Here is a 25,241-nt window from a genome sequence, read left to right on the forward strand (position 1 = left end):
AGTGCCTTTAGCAGGAGCTCAATAAATGTTGGTTGGCATCCTCGGCACAGCCCCCTTGGCACAGCCCCTCGGCCAGGGCAGCCAGGCAAGCCAGGAACACAGTGATAAAGCCTCCTTCTTGCTGTCTTGCCCGGCCCAGACGGGCTCAGTGTGTAACTGAATGAGTTGGAGAGCTCAGCATGGTCTCACAAAATGGGACCAAAAGAGCTTGCCCTGCCTTCTCAAACCCATGGACACTGGAGGCCATTGGGCCTGAGCAACAAGATGAGGGTTTCAAGGGGGAGATTGGATGAGCACTTGCTGGGGAGGCTGGGGGGGGAGGGGTGGCAGGCAGGATTCTTGTTTTAGAGAGGGCCCCTTCTAACTCCGATTATGTGAATACATATTTATAGCTCTGGCGCTCAAAACTCCAACTGGGAGGGAGAAGTGTGTGTAAAAAGGGGGAGGGGGGCAGGGAGAAGGAAGGGCGGGAAGTCATTACAAGTCCTCAGAAGAACTGAGTCATCCGATGAGGCCTAAAAGCCCTAGGCTGACTTCCCACTGCCATTCGGCTGGGGCTGTCTTATCTTGCTAGCAGGGCAGGAAAGGAAAATCTGCCAGGCTATCAATCTGGGGCCCCCGGGGAGAGGAATGACAGGGCAGCTTACCTAGGGTCTAATCTCAACCTCCCCAATACCACTGTTCTCCCTGAACTATCAAAGTCTGTGTGTCTGTCTGTGTGTGTCTCTGTGTGTGTCTGTGTGCGCATGTCTGTGTGTGTCTTTGTGTGTGTGTGTGTGTGTGTGCGCGCGCGCACACACACGCCCGCTTGCATCTGTGTGGAAGCAGGGAGATGAGAAAAACGTGCCCTCTTCTTTTCAGAAGTAGGGGGAAGGACTATGGGTGAGGAATGCTGCATATACACTGTCAGACTCCATTGCTGTATTGATTTTTTTTCCCTTTCCTTTTCATTTCTTTGTTACCAGGGATGGAGAGAGAAGAGGGGGGTTTTTTAGAATGGAAGTTGAAGGGGCAGCTAGGTGGCGCTGTAGTGGATAAAGCACTGGCCCTGGAGTCAGGGGGACCTGAGGTCGAATCTGACCTCAGACACTTGATACTTACTAGCTGTGTGACCCTGGGCAAGTCACTTAACCCTCGTTGCCTCACAAAAATAAATAAATAAATAAATGAATGAATGAATGAATGAATGAATGAATGATTAATAAATAAATAAATAAAAAAAAAATAAATTAAATAAATAAATAAATGGAAGAATGGAAGGTGATAGAGAACCAAAACCTAACAATAATCTTTTTTTTCCAAAAGAATGCACGAGTGATTTCAAGCCCTTCGCCTTGCATCTTCTAATCCCCACTGGCCCCTTAGTCAACAACCAGTAGGCCACTTACCTCTTTAAGGTACCGACTCAGGAGGGGTTTGGGGAGGGGGGCACAAGTCAAGACTTGGATCCAAGCTTCATGTGGGACTGAAACTAACAGTACTTACCCAAAAGTCCAATATCCTGAGAACGACTGTAAATTATGTATGTGATCAACCCCATCCATGCTCTGTTCCTGCCCACTCTCCCCCACCAAAAAAGGAGAAAAACCTAGAGAACAAGGTCTACAGCTCTTGAAAAACCTGGAATTCCAAGGAGAAGGGCAGAAGCCGGCGTGATGGAGCAATGAAATGAGTTTTCCGTTACTAAGACACCTCCCATGAAGCCAGAGACTTTAGTTAGCCATTCCCCTCTCTGCCATCCTGCAGAAGCAGACTCTACCCACCCAGCTCTTGGCTCCATACTCTTACAAGGCCAGGAAATCAATTCATTTGGTGTCAGGGCCTAGCAGGGCCTTCTTCCTGACTCCCAACCCGGAGCTGCGGTCTCTTCTTGTTTAGGCCTAATTGGAAACTGAGGAGACTCAATCCCTACTCCTCCCCAGACTTCAAAGGCCAAAACAGGAGCATTTTGCCCTCACCAGATGGATGAGTTCTTTTTTTCCCCCTCAGGCCCTGTGATTCCCAGTTGCAGAGTGACCTGGGTGAGGAACTTGGTCTACCACTGTAGGTTAGTGCCTTTGGGGCAGATTTATCATCCTAGAGTTGCCTGGGCTTTGATTGAAAGATTAAGTGACTGGCCCAAGGTCACACTGTCATTGTGTCAGGGGCAGGATCTAAACCCAGGTGTCCCCATCCACTCTACCAGGATGCCTCATCAAGGCCTTAATAATGACTAGGTCTAAACTACTCATTTCCTAGCAAAAAAAGAAAGGGTATTTAGGTACTTACCAAAAAAAAAAAATAGATAAAGTCAGGACTCATAACTATGAAGGAAACTGAGGCACCCCTCAAAAAAGCTAGCAAAGAGTACATGCCCAGCCCTTACTGAATCTAAGAGCCCCAAAGGCTGGGCTGGGAGAAGGAAAAGCACTGGGGGTGGGGGGAATCCCACTCCTTTCATCTTTCCTTTCCCTCTCTGCATCCTCCCCCTCCTGCCCAAGTCCTGAGCTGACCCTCCCTTGTAGGCCTGCTTCTTTACCACAAATTAGAACCTGAAATCAAAAGCTGGGTTTTTTGGCTCCACCAAGCATGAAATGGGCAGAGATAAGCAGGAAACTGAAGCAGCAAAGGACAAAAGCAGCCCCCTTGTTGGGACTGCCCATGAAGTGATCCCAGGGAAACTGTGAGCTCCTGGCTTTGGGGGGAGGGGAGAGGAGGGAGAGGGAGGAGGGAGGGAGGAGGTGGGGAAGGGACTTAATACAGCTGAGCTTATCTGTGTAAGGCCAGATGTACCACTAAGACCATTTCCAAATGAGAGAGCAGCCATCCTGAAAAGGCCATGAAATCCTGGGGCCAGAAAGGGCCTCAGAGATCAGCAGATCCAACCCCCAGGCCCCCAGGGAGGACACCAAGGCCTAGTCTGTCCTCCACGGAGTCAAGTGGGACAGGGAGTGAGGCCATCTCCTTTGGAGATGGAACACTCACCCTGCCCTTCCAGAGTACAGCAGGGCTGGACCCAAGGTTAAAGGGGAGGCTCCTAGGCCTCGGCCTTTCAGCTTCAAGCAGGACTAAGGCTGGTCGGGGTTAAAGGTGACCCCTTCCCTTCTTCCGTGCCCCCCACCTGATCACAAAAAGGGTCTTACCAACCTTAGCGCTTAAGAAGATAAAGGGATACCCAGAAGAAAAGAGGATCATGGGATTTTACAGAAGGAACGATGCTCAGAGATCATCCATGCCAACCCCCTCTTTTCACAGCCCCAAAAAGGGAAATCACCCAGCTAGGAAATGACAGTCCACTCCACGATTTCTGCATCCTTTTCTCCCACAGAAGGGCCCCAGGCTTAACTGTTAACAGCTCACTCAGCCTGCAAAGTATCTTCCTGGGGCTGATCTGCTGATCTCAGATACTGATCTGGGCATGGGCTGTCTGGTTAGTGTTATTAGCCCCATTTTACAGACCAGGGAACTGAGGTCCAGGGGGTTAAAGTGCCTCTTGAAGCCCTCAGACTCCTAGTCCTGGGGGTCCTTCCACTGGGCCGCCCACCTCTGGTATTCTCTTATTATCGTTTTCTTCCACAAATTGGTTCATTTGGACCTTTGGGCGTGCTAGTCTGCAAGTCTTTTAAAGAGGACTTGGGGGGGGGGGGAAATGATCCTTAACTGAAAGAGCAGAATTGGAGGTGTCTGTTTCTAAGTGCCAGAACATTTGGACAATTAAAAACAGGGTCTTTCCAAGTGGCCCCTGAGTGAATCTTAAGGCCTTCCCATCAGGAAAGGATGGGGGGGGCAGAGGGGAAGAAGAGAAAAGGGGAGTAGGGGAGAGGGAAGGGGAGAAGGGGAAGGAGAGAGGGAGGGGGGAAAGGAAAGCAGAGGTAGAAAAAGGAGGGGAAAGGAGGGAGAGGGGGAAGAGGGAAAAGGGAAGTGGAGCTGAGGATGGAGTTTTTGACTACAAATTCTTGGGCTCTGGAATACAAGGGAAGTCTTTTGGGGGGGGGGGGGCTTTTTTGTCTTTTAAATAGATGTAAAATCACCCAGCAAGTGTGGAAGAGGCCACAGATCAAGGGTCGGCATACAAGCCCTCTAGGCAGAAGATGCACCAAGATCACAGGACTAGGGTGGACAGTTCCAGGACTGGTTGGACCCAATCAACCTACAGACCTTCTTTGGTTGGGCTCCAGAGCAGCTCCTTGGAACCCCAGGGTTCCAGAACCAGCTCAATTGCCACCTTCTACAAGAAGCCAGTCTGGATTCCCCCACTTGTTAATTTCTTTCTTTCTATCTATCGCTATCTATCTATATCTAATTCTGTATTTACTTATTTCACTACCACATTCTGTCCTTATCTCAGAAGCCAGCCATGCCAACACTTATACAGAAGGCTCTTAATAAATGCTTGGGGCATGAAACTGAGAGGTGTGAAACAGAGAGGTGATTTCCCCAGCCCCACCAGCCTCCTCCCTCCTCTGCTCAGTAATATTCTAGAAATAGCCAAAATCTCCTCTATACTAGGAGGGAGGGGGAGGAAAGGCAGCCCCCCACCCCCTTAACGATGTTAATTAAGGGGAGGGTAAGAAGTAGCCTAGGGCGTGCCCCCGATTCCCCCACACTAGAGCAAAAAGAGAAATTAACAGGAAGCACCTTGTTCTGCAGTGAGTGACATCTGCAGACAGCTCACACTCCCATCATTCACCATTCTGCCCTGGGAACCTCCCCCCCCATCTCTGAACCCTGCTCTCAGAGAGAAAATGGGCTTTTTCTTTGGGGGGAGGGGGGGGGAAGGAGGGAGGAAAGCGTCACCAGGGAGCCCGCTAAGCCATGCTGTGATGTGATTTAAGGATGTTACTAAGCCAGCAGAAAGCGGGCCCCACCTCAGCCATGGCCACTGCGGCCAGCCCCCAATGGAAGTGACACAATGATCAATTTCACCAAGCCAGTAAGACTCGGAGCTAGCTACCCTTAGAACCAATGGGCACTCATTTGCCAAGAGGTCGGAGGGCCAACCAAATCAAGCTGGCTCCAGCTTCGTCCTCCTGAAGTCTCAAATCTATCCAGATTCCAGTTCCACCTAAGCCCTAACCCCACCCCAGTGTAGCCCCCAGTTAGCATCCCTTGCCCCAAAGCAGCATCTCTTGCCCCTAAGCTGTTCTGGTCTAACTGGGAAACGGCGTGTTAGAGCCAAGAGAGACCTGAGAAGCTGGCCAATCCCATCTCATCATTTTCTGGATGCAGATGAAGTGACTTATCCAAGGTCCCACAGAAAGTGAGCATCAAAGGTAGAATCTGAACTCCAAAGCTAGTACTCTCTCCACTGAGCCAAACTGCTTCTTCACCCCCTGTGTTTCACAAAGGTGGGAACTGGCAATAGAAAAACATAGCAGAAAAGCTCAGTCTTGGCACTTGGTCTCAGAAGACCTGGGCAGAATCCTGGCTTTGTCAGCCAGGAGACCTTGGGGAAGTCATTTCCCACTGCTAAGGCTCTGTTTCTCCTCACATCACTAACTCAGAGGAAAACAAGCTCTCCCTATCTCTCAGGGCTGTTGTGAGGACAGGGCTGGAGCCCCTTTTCCCATCTGTTGTAGAAAGGGGTAACAATTACCTACCACCTACCAATTTCCTATGGCTGTGGCAACCTTGAGTAGTGTTTTTTTTTAATGTTCATGATTGAGATAACCTCAGACATCTCTCCATCCCGTCGGAGTTCCCCCAACTATTCAGGAAAAACCCCACCTTAAAAGCCTACAGGCTCTTGGAACGCTCTCTAATAATCCTTGGTGGTAGCAACAAAGACAGGATTGAGTGTGTGAGTGAGTGACTGAGTGATCGTGTACTCGCAATCAAGTTCTGTTCTCAAAGCTACTTTCTACCCTGGATGCAGAGAGCAAGAGAGCTTGGAAATGCCCTTGCTTGAAATCTGAATCAAAACAATAAATGAACACACAATTCCTTAAAGTATCAATCAGCCTGAGGAAAGCTTGGGTGTTTTCTGAAGACTGGGGTTCTGGGAAGGACCCAAGGCTGGGTGAGGCCAGAACCCAGCCACCAGAAGCCTCTTCGAATTTTACACCCTCACCCACCCACATGCTCTCCACTTTCCAGGTCTCTGATCTGCAGCAGTCACCTAGTGTTTGGTGTGCAGAGCACAGCTTTGGATGGGTGCAACACCACAAACCACACTAACATGGCGTTAGGGGTGGGAGGAATCAAACCAACAGCTGTAAGCATAATAAAAAAGTACCAGTAAAGAGAGGGGGGACAGGAACCAGAGATAGGTAGCATTGGAGTTGAGTTTTAAAGGATGGGTATGAGGTCAACAGGTGAAGAGAAAGGAAAAAGGAAGAGTATTTGAAGCATGAGAAACAGTAAGAGGAAAGAGCCCACGGAAGAAAGGCAAGGGCTGGGGAGGGGAGGAAAAAGAGGGGAGGGGAAGAAGAGACCATCTTGGCCAGGTTTTATTAGCAAGGAGCCCTAGGCTCTGGGGCTTACCAAGGCCTGAAAGGCAGTTATTGCAGCAGTTATTTGCAAGCAAACCAAGCCCTCTCTCCCAGGTTGTCCCCTGCCCCCCCCCCAAGCACGGGAATCATCCAGCCAGGTAGGGAAGAGAGGTGACTTGCATAATGCATGTAAGGCTTACTCATACATACCCCTCCCTCCCCACACACATACCCAAGGCATGTATGCCACAGCCCCCCCTTTCATTCTCCCCCAGGCCCCACTCCTTAGAAGACTCATCTCACAACTACAAGGCCAGGGTGAGATCAGATGTTAGGGCCTCTCCAAAAAAGGTGGGGCTCCTTACAGAGGAGCCAGCCCCCAGAACTACAGCCACCTAGTCCCCAGGGTTTTTCCCCTACCCAATCGAGGTAGAGCTTTAAAGATGTTTTTTGGGGGGGTATTTTATTATTTGGGGTGAGGGTGAGGAAAGAGGAGACGGTCATTTCTTTTCAGGGGGCGGCAGGGCAGTACCCCAACTAGGGGAAAGAGCCTTGGGCTTGGGAGTCAGGAGACCTGGGTTCAGATTCTCTATGACCTGAGGTGATTCATTTCTTTGTTTGTGCCTCAGTTTCCTCATCTCTCAGAGAACCTTAGAAATCGAGAAAGAGGCAGATTGGTAGAGCAGACAAGAGGGATCGAAATCGCAGGCCAGCTCCTTCACTTAGCCCCTCCCGGCCTCAGTTTCCCCCGTGGGACAAAACGCGTGGCGGTCCCGCTCCGCCACACGCCTCCCCCCAACTTCGGCAGCCGGGCCCGGCCGCGGCCCAATCAATGCCTGTTGAATGCCCGATGACCGCGGGGAGAGGGAGCCGGGACCGTGGGAAGCGCTCGCAGCCCGCCCGCCACCCGCACTCGGGCCGGGAGGATGCCGGCTGCGCAGGGCGGGGCATCCCCACCACGCCCGCCCGATGGCCTGGCCCGGCCCGGCCGGCCCAAACCGCGGGCGGGCGGGGGGGGGGGGCCGGGAGAGGGGGGCGGGCGGCGGCCGGAACTCCGCGCCCGGCCCGCCCCCAGCCGCGCTCCGCCCCCCCCCCCGCACGCCCCGGGCCCGGGGGCGCCCTCTGCCCCCCTCGGGCTCGCGCCCCGCTCCCGCACGCACTCACCGTTTTGGGCATCGTGGCGGGCGAGTTGGCAAAGTTTCGCGGCGGGCGGTGAAGACAGGCGGCGGCCGCGGCTCGGCTCGGGGTCCGGGGCTGGCTGCGCTCCTGGAGGCGCGGAGGCTGCGGCTGCTGCTGCTGCTGCTGCTGCTGCTTCTTCGGCTCTTGCTCTGGCTGCTGCTGCTGCTGCTGCTGCTGCTGCTGCTTCGGCTGTTGAGGCTGCTGCTGCTGCTGCTGCTGCTCGGCTTCCTGCTAACGGATCTGACTCGGCAAACCCCACCCAGGAAAGAGCCGCCCCGGGCGCGCCGGCCGCTCCTTTATGTGGCTCGGGCGCCCCCGCCCCGCCCCGCCCGCCCCGCCCCCGCGCCGGCCCCGCCCCCCGCGCCGGCCCCGCCCCCGCCGCCCCGCCTGGGGGCAGCCCCCCGGCCTATGGCCCCTCGGCCACGCTCCCCTTCCTCCTCCTCGTACCGGCCTTCCTCCAGCGCCCGCTCGTCTGCCCTCCTTCCTCCTCCCTCCGATCGGCCGCCCGCGGGCTCCGCCACCTCCCCAGTCTGGCTGCCAGGCGCCCGCTCTCCGCTCACTTCTGCAGACGAGATGCTCCATCTCCCACCCCCGAGCCTTTGCACGGGCCACCCCACCCCATACACCTTCCCCAATGCTTGGGCACTACAGCTGGACTGGGAGGGGGGGGGCGGGTCTGGCTCAGATCTTACACCAGGGAGACGTTTAGTGGGGCAGCCTCTTCCCCGTCAGTTTACCCGTTTGTAAAAGGAGGGGGTGTGGACTGGCTGGCCTCTGAGGGGGCAGAGCAGCAGCATTCATTTACCCGCCAGGCCCCGTGCGAAGCGCTTTACAAACACGATCTGGTCGGACCCTCACAGGAACCCCGGGAGGGAGGGAGCAGCGCTTCTCATCTCCATTTTACAGGGGCCCCGCCCAACTCCAGATTTAGGCTTTATGATGTCTCTGGGAATCCCGCGTTTCCTTCAAAGTATAGTTGATTCCTATTTCCAGCCCCCCCACCACCATTGCCTTGTTTATGTTTTGTCTAAATTTACTTGCATATATGACGTTACCTCCGATAGACAGTAAGCACCTGGGGGGGAGGGGGCATAGACTTTGACTCATCACATGATAGGTGCCTAATACATGCCTGTTGATTGGCATTTCAAGTTCTCCACAATCTGGCTCCTTCCTCTCTTTCCAATCCTCTAACACTTTACTCCCCCTCCTAAAACTCTGCATTCCAGATCCACTTGCGATTTCTCTTCCCGGACACTCCCCCCCCCCATTCTCTGTGACTTGCACTGTCTGTCTGTTTCTCCCCCCCCCCCCCCATTGCCTGGAACGTCTCCCTCCTCACCTCTCTCGGTTTCCCTAGTTTCCTTCATGACTCAGCCCAAAGTCTAGCATCTTCCTCTGTTTTGAAGGCCTATCCACAACCCTCCTTTTTTCCTAGGACCCAGTGCCTTCCTCTAAGATTGCCTTTCATTGATTGTTCATATACTGGGGTTTAGTTTGGGGTTTGGGTTTTGCCTTCCTTTGGATGCCCAGTGCTTAGCACAGTGCCTGACAGTACTTAATAAATGCTTGTTGATCCACTGACTGAATGATTCTGAGTATATCATTCAACCTCTCTGAGACTCAAGTTTCCTCACCTGTAAAATGAAAATGATCTCACACACGCTCTTCAGGCCACAAAGGGTTACTGTTGGGAGGAAAGTGCTTTGTAAACCTTGAAGTGCCCTTGAAATGTGAGATTAGACAATCATCTACCAACCAGAAGAATGTCATACTGTATTTGGGGGAATGAGACAATCCCACTTTTGACACACCTCTCTGTGACCCTCTTCAAGTCACTTAATGTCTTCGTGCCTGGGTAACTCTTTAAGACTACACCTTGCAGAGAAACTGCTGATCTCCATTGGTGGAAGGGATTTCCTCACCAGGGAAGTCCCTACATTGATGAAATCACAGATCTGGACCAAAAAGACAAAACCGATCTCAGAGATGGGAGGAGTAAAATGAGTTTCAGATTGGGGAAGGGACTTGCCCAGTCTTAGGTAATGATGAAAAAAGTGGAAAGAGCATGTCCCCCAAACTGGGATTGGTACATGCTAATTACAGCTCTGCTAATTCCTGTGTGACCACAGGCTACTCACCACCTCTCTTGGCCTCAGTTTCCCCCACGATAAAATGAGGTGGTTGGATTAAATTGTCCTGAAGGTCTATTCCAGGTTTGATATTCTCTGTTGCTTAGGAAGACCCCACCCAACATATATACAGCCAAGGACTTTCATTTTCAATTGCGGGGGAGGGAGGAACCTCTTTAATCATTTAGTCAATAAGCATTTATGAAGCACTTACTATGTGCTTTATTAAGGATACACTTTATTAGGGATACAAAATTTTTAAAAAATAATATCCAAAGACAGTCCCTGCTCTCAAGAAGCTCCCAGTGGAGGAGACAATGGACAAACAACTATGTACAAACAAGATCAATTGGAGCTCACCAACAATGAGAAGGCACTATCTGACTTCCTGAGAAGGTGGAAATTTAGCTGAGAATTGAAAGAAGCTCAAGGAACTAAGAGTCAGAGATGAGGAGGGAGAGAACTCCAGGGGAGACAGCCAGAGATGGCATATCTTGTGTGAGGAGCTGCAAGGGGGCACGTGGTGGTGGGGGGTAGGGGAGGAGTAAGAAAGGTGTAAGATGACTAGAAAGGGGTAGGGGAGCTTTGAATGCCTGAGCAGTTTATATCTGATTCCTGGAGGTAGTCAGGAGCCATTGGAGTTGATTGAGTAAGGTGACAGACCTGGACTGGAGTGGGGAGAGCCTTGTGGCAGGCACCCCCACCAGCAGGGGTTGTAATAGTCCAGGTGGGAGGGGATGAGGGCTTACAACAGGGTGGTGGCAGCGTCAGAGGAGTGAAGGGGGCACAGAAGAGAAATTGTATGAGAGTGGAAACGAGAAGATTTGGCCTTGATTGGATGTGGGTGTGAGAGTGAGGATGGGAGGTTGACCCAGGTTCTGAACCTGGGAACTTGGAGGATGCTGAATTCTCCCCGTCTCACTGAGCACAACTGGAAGAGTCAAGATGAAAAGAAGTGGTCTCCGGGCCAAGGCAAATGGTCTCAAACATACAGTCAAGACCCAGGAAAGTCTAGCCTCAGCCCCACTATTCTTTCTTCAAATGAAGTCATTTACTTTGGGGTCTTGCTTTCCCCACCTGTAAAATGGGACCCAAACCTTTTGTGGTAGCAAAATTTTAAAAATAAACCAAACCAACAACTGGAAAGAAAGCGGATGTCCTTGCTTGGAGAAGAGCTGAAGAAGTGATGCTATGTGACTGTGACAGAACATGAATGCACCATAAGAAAGGTTGACCCCAAGGAATTCCAAGATGCCTGGGAACATGTACAAAGAAAGCAGACCAGGACAACGAAATACACACACAATCACTACAATAACGTAAATGAAAACAACACCAAACGCTGGAGCTGAGCTCCAATGAAAAGAAATAGCAGATACAGCAGGATACAATGCACAACAGAGAACAGAACTTGGGAATCCTAGCGTTTGAGTGTGAAGCCCTGATCTACCACCCCCACCCCCACCCCCGGACTTTGGACATATCTCCCCCTCTCTGGCCTTCAGTAGCCCCATTTGTACAATGGACTAAATGACTCCCAAGGTCCTTCCCAGCTATCCACCCACCACCTTGTGAAACACACCCCCTTCCTCTGGGTGAATAAGTGAGGAACTCTGGCTGCCGAATGTTGCATAAATTCTCAGATAACGCGACTGTATCATTTAGCTTTGCTTGCCTTTTTCTTTGTGAGAACCCAAAGGGGACGGAGTGAGAGTGAGAAATCTCTATGATGTTTAAAAAAGGGGGGGAGGGGGAATTTTAAACAAAGTTAATAAAATGAGATTAGATGGTCGTTGAGAAGTCTACAACCCATTTCCCGAAATTCATGATGTATTGACTTTGAGATCATCCTTTTGAAAAAAAAAAGCAACTCAATACAAAGTATTCTCTTTTTTGCGGGGGTTGGGGGGGAGGCAATTGGGGTTAAGTGACTTGCCCAGGTTCACACAGCTAATGCATGTTAGGTGTCTGAGGCCAGATTTGAACTCAGGTCTTCCTGAATCCAGGGCTGGTGCTCTATCCACTGAACCACCTAGCTGCCCCAATAAAAAGTATTGGGGGAAGCTAGATGGCACAGTGGATAAAGCACCGGCTCTGGATTCAGGAGGACCTGAGTTCAAATCCAGCTTCAGACACTTAACACTTAATAGCTGTGTGACCCTGGACAAGTCACTTATCCCTCATTGCAATGCCAAAAAAGAAAAAGGAACATTTTAATAAGGATAAAGCAAGATCTAGCAGCGTCTACATGAAAGGACCAGAGGGCATGGAATATGATGTCCCAGAGGGCAAAAGAACTGGGACTACAGCCAAAAATCACATACCCAGCAAAATCCAATAAAAAGTACGTACCAAGCTATGGTACAGAGTAATGATGGTATTGGCAAAAATCGGAACACTAATACACTAATAGCAATAGTAACAATAGCATTGAGACTCAGCTCCATTCGTTGACAGTTGTTCTTTTTTTCCCAGAAGGTCAAGAGATGGCTAGAGTTAATCTTCATTGCCTGGCCCAGGCCTTGGCTAAATTCTGTCCCATGGGATCTCTCTCTCTCTCTCTCTCTCTCTCTCTCTCTCTCTCTCTCTCTCTCTCTCTCTCTCTCTCTCTCTCTCTCTCTGTATGGGGAGGGTATCCAAACATACCTTGTCTTCCCCCAAATCATTAGTCACAGAACATTAGACACCTGGGAAAGTGGAAAGCTCTGAGTCCTTCTATAACAAAAGCATCTTTCCCTTCCTTCATCCTCTCCCCCAACCATGAATCTGGATTCAGAGAACTTGGTTTTGAATCCGCCATCTGCCATTTGCTAGCTCTGTGACCTTAGGCAGGACACTCCCCCTTCCTGGGCCTCAGTTTCCTCCTCTGTTAAATGAGGAGGTTGGATTAGATGGTCTCTTGGGGTCTCTGTGAGCTCCAGAACCAGGAATCAAAACTGGGTGTTCCTGGATCAAGGAGAGCCAAGACCACTGAAATCCAGGCAGAGGGGCTTGAGGAGTGATCATTCTCACTTACAAAGACAGGGCTTTAAGCTTTAAAGGGAAGTATTTTTCTAGAGACAACAACCCTATCAGGTAGGTAGGGTTATTGTCCCCAATTTGCAGAGTGGGAAACAGACTCAGAAAGGCCAAGTCTATAGACTTGGACTCGATCAGACCTGATTTCAAATCCTGCCTCAGATACTTATTAAGGGGAGGAGGCAGTTAGGTGTTGAAGTGGATAAAGCACCAGCCCTGGATTCTGGAGGACCTGAATTCAAATACAGCCTCAGACACTTGATACTTACTAGCTGTGTGACCCTGGGCAAGTCACTTAACCCTCATTGCCCCACAAAAAAACAAAACAAAGCAAAAACAAAAACAAACAAACAAAAGATACTTATTAGCTAAGTGAACTCTCTCAGCCTCAGTTTCCTCATCTGTAAAACATGATAATAATAGCACCTACTTCACAGGGTTTTTGTGTAGATCAAATGAGATAATATATACAAAGTTGGTCTGTAAAGCAGATGTTAGCTTGCACCATTATTTGTAAGTGTCAAGGATGAGATTCGATCTTCTAGTACATCTTTCTTTAGGCTCTCTGAAGCCCCCTTCCCCTTCCCTGGGTGCCTTGTTCCTTCTTCCCTCATCAGTCCCTGACCCTTCCATCTAGCCCACTAGTCAGCATGCCCACCTCCCAGAAACCTCCATCATGACATGACACAAGTTGTTTCCCCTTTTGGTCAGAACAGGCCCTAGGGCAAATCTCTGTTCAATGGGTCAGTGACTAATTCCCCCTCCTCCCCCCCTTCATGTGTGTGTGTGTGTGTGTGTGTGAGAGGGGGAAGGGAGGGAGGGAGAGAGAGAGAGAGAGAGAGAGAGAGAGAGAGAGAGAGAGAGAGAGAGAGAGAGAGAGAGAAGAAGAAGAAGAAGAAGAAGAAGAAGAAGAAGAAGAAGAAGAAGAAGAAGAAGGAGGAGGAGGAGGAGGAGGAGGAGGAGGAGGAAGGGAGATTCTGGAGAGAGAATGCCACAAGGACATTGGAAGGATGTGGGCCAACAACGGAGGGGACCCTACCGTAGAGAAGACAATCAGAGGGGGCTTGGAGAATCGAAACAGAGATGAGGGGAAACCCTCCCTACACTCACATGCTAGCAAGAAAGCATTGCCAACAACCTGCCAGTTCTGCAGATCCCTGCCTCCCCTCCCCAGCCCAACCTTTTGTCAGAACACACTGGGATGGACTACCTGAGGGTTACAACCTTTTCCCTGGGTGCATGAGTAGGACTTCCCGCTCCCTAGTTTTTCCTTCCCTAGTCAGTCTCTCATTCATAGGCCAGCAGACCCACTTCCAAGAGCCTTTCCCCCATTCATTCTTTTTTTTTAGGTGAGGAAATTAAGGTTAAGTGACTTGCCCAGGATCACACAGCTAGGAAGTGTCAAGTGTCTGAGGTCGGATTTGAACTCAGGTCCTCCTGACTCCAGGGCCAATACTCTATTCACTGTGCCACCTAGCTGCCCCCCCATTCTTTTTTTTTTTTTTTGCAGGGCAATGGGGTTTAAGTGACTTGCCCGGGGTCACACAGCTAGTCAGTGTCAAGTGTCTGATGCCGGATTTGAACTCAGGTACTCCTGAATCCAGGGCCGGTGCTTTATCCACTGCCGACCCCTCCCCCATTCATTCTTGACCAGAGCCTGCCCAGCCCATCGGGCAACACTGCTCAATGGACCAGTGACTGAAACCCTCTACCTTGCCCTTGGGCTTTTCCAGGAATTAATAGCCCATGCACCCATACATCGGGACACCTGAGTCTTTGTGCACCCAACCCAGGGGCTGCTGCAACTCTCTGAAGATCTTTCTCAAGAGTCAAACCTGCCTTCCTCATCTTTGAGCTGAACTATCTAAGAATAGGGATAAGATAGAGATCTTATTGATTCCTAAAATTCTTCAGGGAAATAGTCCTTTGTAAGCATTCTGTAACTTACTGGAGTGTACCAGGGGCAAAAATTTCAAGCCCCAACACCTCAACATTATATAGGGGTGGATGAAAAATAGCCCCAAACTTGCTAAAAGCAGAATATCGAAAATATAATTGAGTTTTAGACGTGTTGATTTTTTTTTGTGGGGCAATGATGGGTAAGTGACTTGTCCAAGATCACACAGCTAGTAAGTGTCAAGTGTCTGAGGCTGGATTTCAACTCAGATCTTCCTGATTCCAGTGCCAGTGCTTTATCCACTGCCCCACCTAGATGCTCCCTGAGTTGATATTTATATAGGAAAATGTCCCTCCCCTGGTTCTCTTTATTTTTTTTTTGTTGTTGTTGGGTTTTTTTATTTTTAGTGAGGCAATTGGGGTTAAGTGACTTGCCCAGGGTCACACAGCTGGTAAGTGTTAAGTGTCTGAGGTCGTATTTGAACTCAGGTCCTCCTGACTCCAGGGCCGGTGCTCTATCCACTGTGCCACCAAGCTGCCCCACCCTGGTTCTCTTTAAATGAAGTGCCCCTGATGTTCCTCATACACCCTGCAAATTGGCAAAGATAACAAAAGATGTCAGTGGTAGAGGGCTTGTGGGAAGAGAGGGGTGCATTATAGTTGTAGCTGTAAATGTACAAGCATGTTGGGAAGCAATTTGAAATTATGCAAATAAAGTGATTAAAATGTGCATACCCTTTGTCCCAGAGATTCTACTCCTAGGTTTACACCTTTTCCCCCCACATTCTATCCCCATCCCCCCAGATCACTGATCAGGAGAAACTTTCCATGTGCAGTATTCCAAAATATTTATCAGTATTTTTGCAATAGTAAAGAATTGGAAACAAAGTAGATATCCATTGATTGGAGAATAGCAATTGTGGTACATGAATGTAATGGACTTGACTGCGATATAGGAAATGACAAATGCAGTGAATACAGAGAAGCAAAGAAAGATCTACATGAACCGATGCAGAGTGAAGTCAATAGAGCCATGAAAATGACACACACAACGGTTACAACAATGAACAAAGAACAACCCACCACAAAACAATCAAAAGTGAATGTTCCAAAATTATAAAGAACAAACGTGCTCCCAAAGAACCGGTATGAAAAGACACTCTCACACCATTCCCTTGAAGAGGTGGGAGGTTCACAAATGTTGTACACTGTACAAATTTTCAGACTTCTGCAACATGTTAATTGGTTAGGTGGATTTTTTCCCTCTTTCTGCCCCTACCTTTCCCTTCTCTCCTTTCCCTTCTCTCTCTGTCTTTGAAAAAAAAAACACAAAAAATTATCTTTTATATGGGATGGCTCTTGGGAAAGGCGGAGGAGGAAAACAACAAAGGTATAAAAATCCCCAAGGACATCAAGACAAACTTATTCTTAAAATAAATAAAACACATTGAAGAGCTCAGATGGAATAATTTCTAAGGTCCCTTCCAATTCTTACATTATATGCTCTAAGGTACCTTTAAACTCTGACATCTGGTGTTCCAAGATTCCTCCCAGTTATAAATGGGGAAAGAGACTTTGTTAAGTAGGAAAGAATGAAAGATATTTTGGGTTTGGGAGATGCTAGATTCAGAAATCATGGAGAGAGAATGAATAGGGGAGGGGAGAGGAACCTTGGCTTAGGTAGCCTGAAAGGAATAGACCAACCAGTTCAAGGAAATTCACCAGACAAAATCCCTGGCAGCCACCAAATCAGTCCTTGAGCATCTTTGAAGAGAATAACTTCAGTCGGAAACATAGACATGGACTAGGGACCTTGAAATAAATAACAATTAAAAGAACTTTTTTTAAAAAAAGACTTCACTTTCTCAATGTTCTTAGTGGTCAGAAGAAGTATGGACATTTGACCAAGGCTGGGGGTGGATAGGGGAGGGAGAAAGAAGGATGAACTAGGAAGCAAACAAGCAGATGATGTGTGCCCTCTGCTCTCAACATGACATTCCTCTTCCCGCTGACTGGCATCCCATCCTGCTCTTTTCTAGAAGCATCCATGCCCTATTTTGGTACAATTCAGGCCTTGATAGCCAATCCTAAATGGTCCTGGCTGAGAACCCACCCTCCTCTCCTTCTAAAAGCCATGGTCCCAGCCTGTGGCATCCAGTTATCCTCATTTTAGGATTAAAGGCCCACAGATAGAGAGCTAGAAGAGACCCAGAAACCCAGACAGTTAGTTTTATGTCAGAAGAAAATGGGGGACGGCTAGGCGGCACAGTGGATAAAGCACCAGCCCTGGATTCAGGAGGACCTGAGTTCAAATCCGGCCTCAGACACTTGACACTTACTAGCTGGGTGACCCTGGGCAAGTCACTTAACCCTCACTGCCCCGCCAAAAAAAAAGAAGAAGAAGAAGAAGAAGAAGAAGAAGAAGAAGAAGAAGAAGAAGAAGAAGAAGAAGAAGAAGAAGAAGAAGAAGAAAATGAGGTAGGGTCAGCTAGGTGGCGCTGCAGTGGATAAAACACCAGCCCTGGATTCAGGGCGACCTGAGTTCAAATCTGACCTCAGATACTTGACACTTACTAGCTGTGTGACCCCGGGAAAGTCACTTAACCCTCATTGCCCTTCAAAAAAAAAGAAGAAAATGAGGTGCACAATGATGAAACGACTTGCCCGGGGTCACAAAGGTCTCAACCACCAGAGGTGGGTTCTCTGAATGCAGAACCCAAGTTCCCTGCCTATCCACTATGAGAATGCAGGCCATTGCTCCAGGATATAAGGTGCCTCCCTAAACCTTCCTTTGTTTGAGTGAGGAGGGGCCCTGGCAGCAAAGGCCTAGAGCTTTTAGCATTTTACTGGTCTTTTTAAGTCTTCTATGAAACATCCTTTAAGTCTTGAAATGACTGCACTAGACTGCGACGGAGACTGCAAAGGCTGATTTATGAGGCAATGTGTGCCAAATCCAAGTGCGCACTGAGAGTGGACTTGTAGTACTAATCATATTTCTTCTGAAAGGACACGGGCAGGAGTAGCACAGGCTGGGCAAGCACGCGTGGGCTATGATCTACATCCTTGGAAGGAACATCCGAATGGATGAGATCACAGAGCCATTGGTGCATACTTCAAGGACCTGGGATGTCTTTGATGCAGGTCTTTCTCCCCCAATCTTCCTTCAACCCAGTAAATGGTCTTTGATAGTCTTTCTTTCTTTCTTTTTCTTTTTCTTTTTTTTAGTGAGGCAATTAGGGTTAAGTGACTTGCCCAGGGTCACACAGCTAGTAAGTGTTAAGTGTCTGAGGCCGGATTTGAACTCAGGTACTCCTGACTCCAAGGCCGGTGCTCTATCCACTGCGCCATCTAGCTGCCCTTTGATAGTCTTTCAATGGCCACTTCCTGTGGCCCCCCAGTTCACCACTCTATGGCCAAGCCCAGGGTGCAGGCACCTGTGACCTTAGCCAGGCCGGTCCTCAGACATCAGCCCTGAAGCCCATTACAAGGCCCTTGCTCAAACCTCTTCAAGCTCCAGAGGACCTGCTGGAATTTGGGCATCACTGACAAGGTTTTGGAGAACCTTCGGGAGGCATTGGAGGACTTGAGTCCTTCATCATGATGATGGCGGATGGGAGAGGGACTGAACTAGTGATTTCACATAGTGATATCTCCCTGAGAAAATTCCCTCTACCCTCAATGATGGTATCGGCCAAGGTCAAATGTATCAGAGATAGCACTTTAGCCCAGGCCTTGGTGACTTCAAGCCTGGCTCTCTCTATATCCTATGCTGCTGTTGGTGAGGCTGATGGGTCTGTGCCTACTTGGGGCTGTGGTGAGGAATGAGGGGCTTTCCAGAGCTAGGCAATCACCCTCCACTGAACAAGTACATCAGGCCAGTTCCTGCCACTACAGCTTGGCCATTGGCGACCCTGTGGCCATCAGGATTAAAACCTGGTGCTACGTTAGGACACATTCACTTCCGGGGCAGCTAGGTGGCACAGTGGATAGAGCACCGGCCCTGGAGTCAAGAGGACCTGAATTCAAATCCAGCCTCAGACACTTGACACTTACTAGCTATGTGACCCTGGGCAAGTCACTTAACCCCAATTGCCTCTCTCTCTCTCTCTCTCTCTCTCTCTCTCTCTCTCTCTCTCTCTCTCTCTCTCTCTCACACACACACACACACACACAAAAGGACACATTCACTTCTGTTCGGAAGCATCCTTGTGTCTGAGGACCCAGGAAGGATGAAGACACACTGTTGTCCCTTGATCTGGGGCTCGGGGTTGGCTGAATCCAAGCCCTTAACTTTATTAATTCTATTAGTTTGGACTAGTCAAGCAAAGGAAGGAGAGGAGGGGCTGTATTTAAGATGCTTCTCATTGCGGTACCTAAGTAATCAGGCTAAGTGGTTGGAGATACCAAAAGGATAATAAGAAAGAATAATGAGGAGGCACCTTGCCAATAGCAAGTGTCCATGAATATTTATTCTTCATCATAATTATAAGCTGAAGCCAGAGAGGGATGAAAATTTCTCTCTGATGGCTCTAGTAAAATTGAAAGCTTCTCAGGAACTTCCCCTCCCAGGGTCAATTTGGGGACCTTGTCCTTTAGGGATGTCAAGCTTGCCTTACAGAGAGGGTCTTCAAATTTCCTGCCCTACCTATAGTGGGACTAGCCCCTTGACTCCTCTTAGTGATCAGTATACATACATTTGGCAATGGAATGGATGAAAATTCTGGAGGAGAAGAACGGGGCTGGGCTAGCTCCAGCTACCTGGTATACATTCATTCATTCATTCATTCATTTGTTCAAAGTGCTATCGGGGCAGCTAGGTGGTGCTGCAGTGGATAAAGCACTGGCCCTGGATTCAGGAGGACTTGAGTTCAAATAAGACCTCAGACACTTGACACTTACTAGCTGTGTGACCCTGGGCAAGTCACTTAACCCTCATTGCCCCAAAAAACAAACAAACAAACAAACAAACAAACACAAAACAAAGTGCTGACTATGTATAGCATCCTTGGAGATATGCAAACTATGTTATAATACACAACGTTATATGGTAAGTGTATTAAGAGTGGTACACTCCAATAATCAATCAACAAGCATTTATTAAGTGCTTGCTATGTGTCAGACACTGTGCTAGGAAGTGGAAATAGAAAGAAAAAGGGAAGCTATAACCTACCCTCCAAGAACTTATGTTCTAATGGGGGAGATAACATGTGCAAACTAGATATACACAGAAGACATCCAAAGTGGATACAAGGTAACTCTGGAGAGGAGGGTGCTCACAAAGGGGAACTGGACATGACCGGAGGATGGGGAAAAGCCTCCAGTGGATAGTGGTGCTTGAGCTAAGTCTTGAAGGAAGCCAGGGAGCTGAGGCAAAGGCACAGACATGATGGCCAGCCAGCCAGTGCAAAAGCATGGGGAGGGATGGATGGATGGATGGATGGATGGATGGATGGATGGATGGATGGATGGATGGATGGATGGATGGATGGATGGACAGACGGACAGATGGATGGATGAATGGATGGATAAATAGATGGACGGATGTATGAACGGATTGACATATGGATGGATGGACAGATGGATGAATGGATGGACAGATGAATGGATGGATGGACAGATGGATGGCGGGTGCCAAACAAAGTGCCATGGAAGCTTCTTTCTATCTTCTCCTGTCTAGATCTTGCTTGTACATAGTTGTTTGCATGTTGTCTCCCTCATTAGACTGTAAGTTCCTTGGGGGCAAGAACTGCTGTTTTTCTCTTTCTTTGTCTCCCTAAACCAGAACCAGGAGACTGCTGGGTCATGAAAATCTAGAGGAGAGAAAGTATCCAGGAGAGGAGGGGAATCTACTGCCACAAAGACTGGAGAAGGGTCAAGGAGGATGGAAGCCAGACTAAAGATTTAAGAAGAGAATGAAAGGAAAGGAAGAGAAGGAGCCTAAGGTAGATGGACTTTTCAGCCACAAAAGGCAAGTGGGGATGGATGGATCAAGTGGAGGGAGACATGGGCACCTTTTTAGGCAGTAGAGAAGGAGCCAAGTAGACAGGGAGAGGTTGAAGATTAACGAGAGAGTGAAAATGGTATCAGAGACAATGCACTGGAGAAGATGGGAAGGGGGTAGCAGCGGTGCAAGTGGAAGGGTTAGGCTTGGCAAAAAGAAGGGCAAGCTCTTCATGTGAGCCAGGAAGGAAGGAGGAGGAGATCACAGCAGAAGGCATCCCAGTGACTGACCAGAAGGGGAGAAGACAGAGCTCTCATAGAATGGTCTCCATTTTTTCAGTAAAGTATGGGTCAAGGTCTTGAACTGAGAGGTGTGGGAGAAGCTGGGGTTGGAAAAGGGGTGAGCTGGGGGCAGGGACTCAGACAATTACCTAAGGATCTAGAAAAGCATCACCTTGTGCCAGCCAGTGCCTATTTATGATTACAAAAGATAGATATGCAGCAGACCCGGCAGCAGAGTTTTGTCAGCAGCCCATGAATAGGAATTAGAGCAGCAGATGGTGGGAGTCATAATCCACAGCTAAGGCTTGGTGGGATATGATCACAGATAGATGGGCAACAGGTTTGAGAGAAGAGCATGGGAGAGGGTTTGGCTGGTTCGTTGAGGGGTCAAGATGGGAAAGGGGGTAGGAGTGATGACTGAGGAAAGAACTGAGGGGTGGAGGGATTGAGGATCTCAGGGAGGATGAAGAATAAAAAGGCTTGGGGGTAGCTAGGTGGCACTGCAGTGGATAAAGCACTGGCCCTGGATTCAGGAGAACCTGAGTTCAAATCCGGCCTCAGACTTTTGACACTTACTAGCTGTGTGACCCTGGGCAAGTCACTTAACCCTCACTGCCCCGCAAAAAAAAGAGAGACAGAGACAGAGGGGGCGGAATAAATAGGCTTAGGGGTCATACGGCAGAAGGAAAGACAGAATGATTAAAAAGATCGTGAATTCTTCCTTCTCCCTCATTTCAGCATGGGGTTATGGACATAGCACTGGACCATAGATAAGATCTAGTCCAACACCCTCATTTTACAGATAAGGAAACTGAGGCCTGGAGTGGGGAACTAATTAGCTCGATGTCAAAATGACAGTCAGTGGCAGAGCCAGGTTTCCCAACCTGATAGGTCCGGTGCTTCTCTCACAATACCATGCTATTGCCCTTATCAGCTGCTGAACGCTGTGGATTCTCCCCGCCCCCTCCGTGACCTCTCTCTCCCATCTGGTCCATCCTCTCCACCCCCAAAGTCACTACTCTGGTTTAGGGCACCATTACCTCTCACCAGGACTCTGGTGATTGCTTCTTACCTGCTCTCCCTACTATGAGTCTGTTCCCTTCTAATCCCCACACCACACAGCTGCCAATGTGACATTCCTTTAAACATAACAGTGAGCACACTCAAAACCCTTCAGTGGCTCCCCATTGCCCACAGGATAAAATCTAAACTCCTGGGGGCAGCTAGGTGGCGCAGTGGATAGAGCACCGGCCCTGGAGTCAGGAGGACCTGAGTTCAAATCCGACCTCAGACACTTAACACTTACTAGCTGTGTGACCCTGGGCAAGTCACTTAACCCCAATTGCCTCACTAAAAAAAAAAATCTAAACTCCTTAGATTAGCAGCCTAACCTCACCCTCCTACTGGAGACTTTGAATTGAGGCTTCTGACCCTCCCCTCTTGTCAAGTGAACAAACACATGGGGCTGGGGGGCATGCATCTTTCAGCTTTCCTTGGGATGGTCTCTCTCCTTCCTGCTACTTCATGAAGCCTTACCCAACTTTTAAAGCCCAACTGAGGCCTCACCTCTTCCAGGATGCCTTCCCTGATTGCTGTCTCTTCCTCTCTTGAATTCTTAGGATATTCAACAGTCTGTCAGGATCTCTGCACCTATGGCCTGCAATTGTAACTTGCCTGTATCTAGACATATGTGTGCTGTTATTTTCCCACCTGGACTCCTTGAGGCACGAGTTATGTCTTTATATACCTCCTATGGCCCACATGCTATATGTGGGCATTCAATGCTACTGTCTAAGTTGGGTGCTCCCATCCCCAGAAGCACTTCCTTTCCATTGGCAGTAAGATGTAGAGGGAGACTTGGAATAGCTACTCAGTGCAATCTCAGCTGAAGCCACCAAGCTCTAACTCCTTCCTTGACCCATCCCACTCCAGAGACCCTCTCAGTCCGTCTGCACATGCTCAGACGGAACGAAGCTGGGTTCCTGCATCTTCTGCCTTTTCCTGTTAGTGTTAAAATCCTGATCTCTGTCTAGTTTGTTGTTTAGTCATTTCAGTTGTCTCTGACTCTTCCTTTTTGGGGGTTTCTTGGCAAAGATACTATAGCGTTTTGCCTTTTTCTTCTCTGACTTATTTGACAGATGAAGAAACTAAGGCAAACACAGCTAGTGTCTGAGACCAGATTTGAACTCAGGAAGATGAGTCTTTCTGACCTCAGACCCGGTACTCCATCCACTGTGCCACTTGGCTGACTCAATCAGATCCACGGGGTACAAATATGCTCTTGACAATAATTATATTTTATTTGACAGGTATCTGACCCCATCCAACTGAGATTCTAATCTCCTTCCCAATTCTGAATGACAATCTGATCTTGTCATCTCTCTAAGCTATATAAACTCCAGTGGTCCCCCATTGCCTCAAGGAGCAAGTTTAAATTCCTCTGATTGGCATTTGAAAATCCTCTGCTCTTCCAGCATTTCTGAGCTTTTAACACATTGTTCAGCTCCTCTAACTCTGCCTTGCAGGTACACTGGCCTCCCAGTTCTGCATACAAATGATCTGTCTCCAATTTCAGCACCTAGCCTCCCTAATACCATCACTGGTGCCAGAAATGCGGCTTTCTCACTTCCACCTCTTGGAATACACCTAGGTTCAAGGCAGAGCCCTAGCTCTGCTTCCGGAAGGCTCTGCCCCCACCCCAAACTACTTTGCATACATTTTATATGCATTCTCTATACATTCATATGCATGCATGTTTTCTCCCCCATTAGATTGTAAACTGCTTGAAGGCAAGGCTCAGTTCCCTTTTTTCACCCAGCATGGAACTGGGCTCAAGGTAAGTGCTTACTAAATGTTTATTGATAGATTGATTATTCACTCCCATACTGGTTAAGGTACATTTCTCTAAAGCAGAATCCAAATGAGCAAAATACTGGCAGGAGCTCAGCAGGCTAAGTTAAACATCCGGAGACTTCCTGAGTAGACTCTGAAATCAGAATTCACTGAAAGTCACTCCTCATTACAATGAAGAGGAATCGAATAACGTCAGCTCTAACATGGCCATACAGAAGCCTAGTGAGGTCTGAAGTCTTCATTATCCCCCAATTCATCTTCTTCTTTAATGAGTGTCTCCCAGTCATGCCCAAATATCTCTTTAGAGAAGCACTTCCTGGTATCCCACTCTATTTCGTTGTTGTTGTTTATCTATATGACCCAGATTTGCTGTTTGAACTTCATTCTCAAGGAGGACCGTGACACCGGGGTGATGTCCTGACTTGCAGCGAATTGGATTTAGGTGAGGGAAGGCTGATATGACAGAGGCTGGCATATGGACAGAGCATAACACTGGGCTTTGATGGAGGGCATCCCCTGTCTGGGAGAGGCCTAAAAGTCCACTTCTGGGTGAGTCCATTGTTATGTTGAAGCTGTGTTAAGGGTGAGTCCACTCTCCTCAGGAACAGAAGTGGGATAAGGGAGGATGTGTCTCCAAAGTACTTAAGGGAAATAGTTGTACTTTTGTTACTGCTATATATTTGAAATAAATATCCCTTTATAAAAGCTAATTTATAATAAATGCCTACACAGAACCAGTTACTGGTTTAATAGTAGGAGAAACAGCCACTGAAGATTTGAGCAGATGGCAGTACAGAAGAGATGTCCAAAACCCTTCAGGGTGCCCCTAGAACTCTGAGGGAGCAGATAGAGCAGATCACAATCTGGGAGATCAAGAAAGAGGTCACTTAGATAGATCTGAGAATTGTTTGCATAGATATTGTAGTTAAATCCATGGGAGCTGGTGAGCTCAGCAAGTGAATGAATGAATATAGAAGAAGAGAAGGAAAGAGGATTGGTGGACACTCATGGTTAGTGGGCATGATCTGATGAAAATCTGGCAAAGGAGACTGAGAAGGAATATTCACACAGGCAGAAGGAGAAGCAGGAGAGAACAGTTATCAGGAAAACCTAGAGAAGAGAGCATCAAAGAGAAGAGGGTGATCAACAGTAGGGTCAAAGGTTGAAGAGAGGTCAAAAAGGATGAGGATTGAGAAGAGGCCATTAGATTTCTCCATTAAGAGATTATTAGTGGGGGCGGCTAGGTGGCGCAGTGGATAAAGCATTGGCCCTGGATTCAGGAGGACCTGAGTTCAAATCCGGCCTCAGACACTTGACACTTACTAGCTGTGTGACCCTGGGCAAGTCACTTAACCCCCATTGCCCCACAAAAAAAAATATTAAAAAAAGAGATTATTAGTAACTTTGGAGAGAGTAGTTTAAATTGAACAATGAAATCAGAAGCCAGCTTGTGGGGAGCGAAGAAGAGAGTGAGATGAAAGGCAGTGTAAGCATGTACAGACAGCCTTCTCAAGGAGTTAAGCCACAAGAG

General features: G+C 48.5%; 1 protein-coding gene across 1 annotated transcript in view; it reads right to left on the reverse strand.

Annotated features, from left to right (window-relative positions):
* The window catches only part of MSN (moesin), an 89,315-nt gene extending 81,624 nt beyond the window's left edge, over positions 1–7,691 (reverse strand). Inside the window, exon 1 of the mRNA XM_043974541.1 lies at positions 7,575–7,691. Coding sequence (XP_043830476.1) covers positions 7,575–7,586 — 12 coding nt within the window. The 5' untranslated portion in view covers positions 7,587–7,691. The remainder of the gene's footprint in view (positions 1–7,574) is intronic.
* Between the last annotated feature and the right edge of the window lie 17,550 nt (positions 7,692–25,241).

Source organism: Dromiciops gliroides, chromosome X (assembly GCF_019393635.1).
Source record: "Dromiciops gliroides isolate mDroGli1 chromosome X, mDroGli1.pri, whole genome shotgun sequence".
Classification (NCBI taxonomy): domain Eukaryota; kingdom Metazoa; phylum Chordata; class Mammalia; order Microbiotheria; family Microbiotheriidae; genus Dromiciops; species Dromiciops gliroides.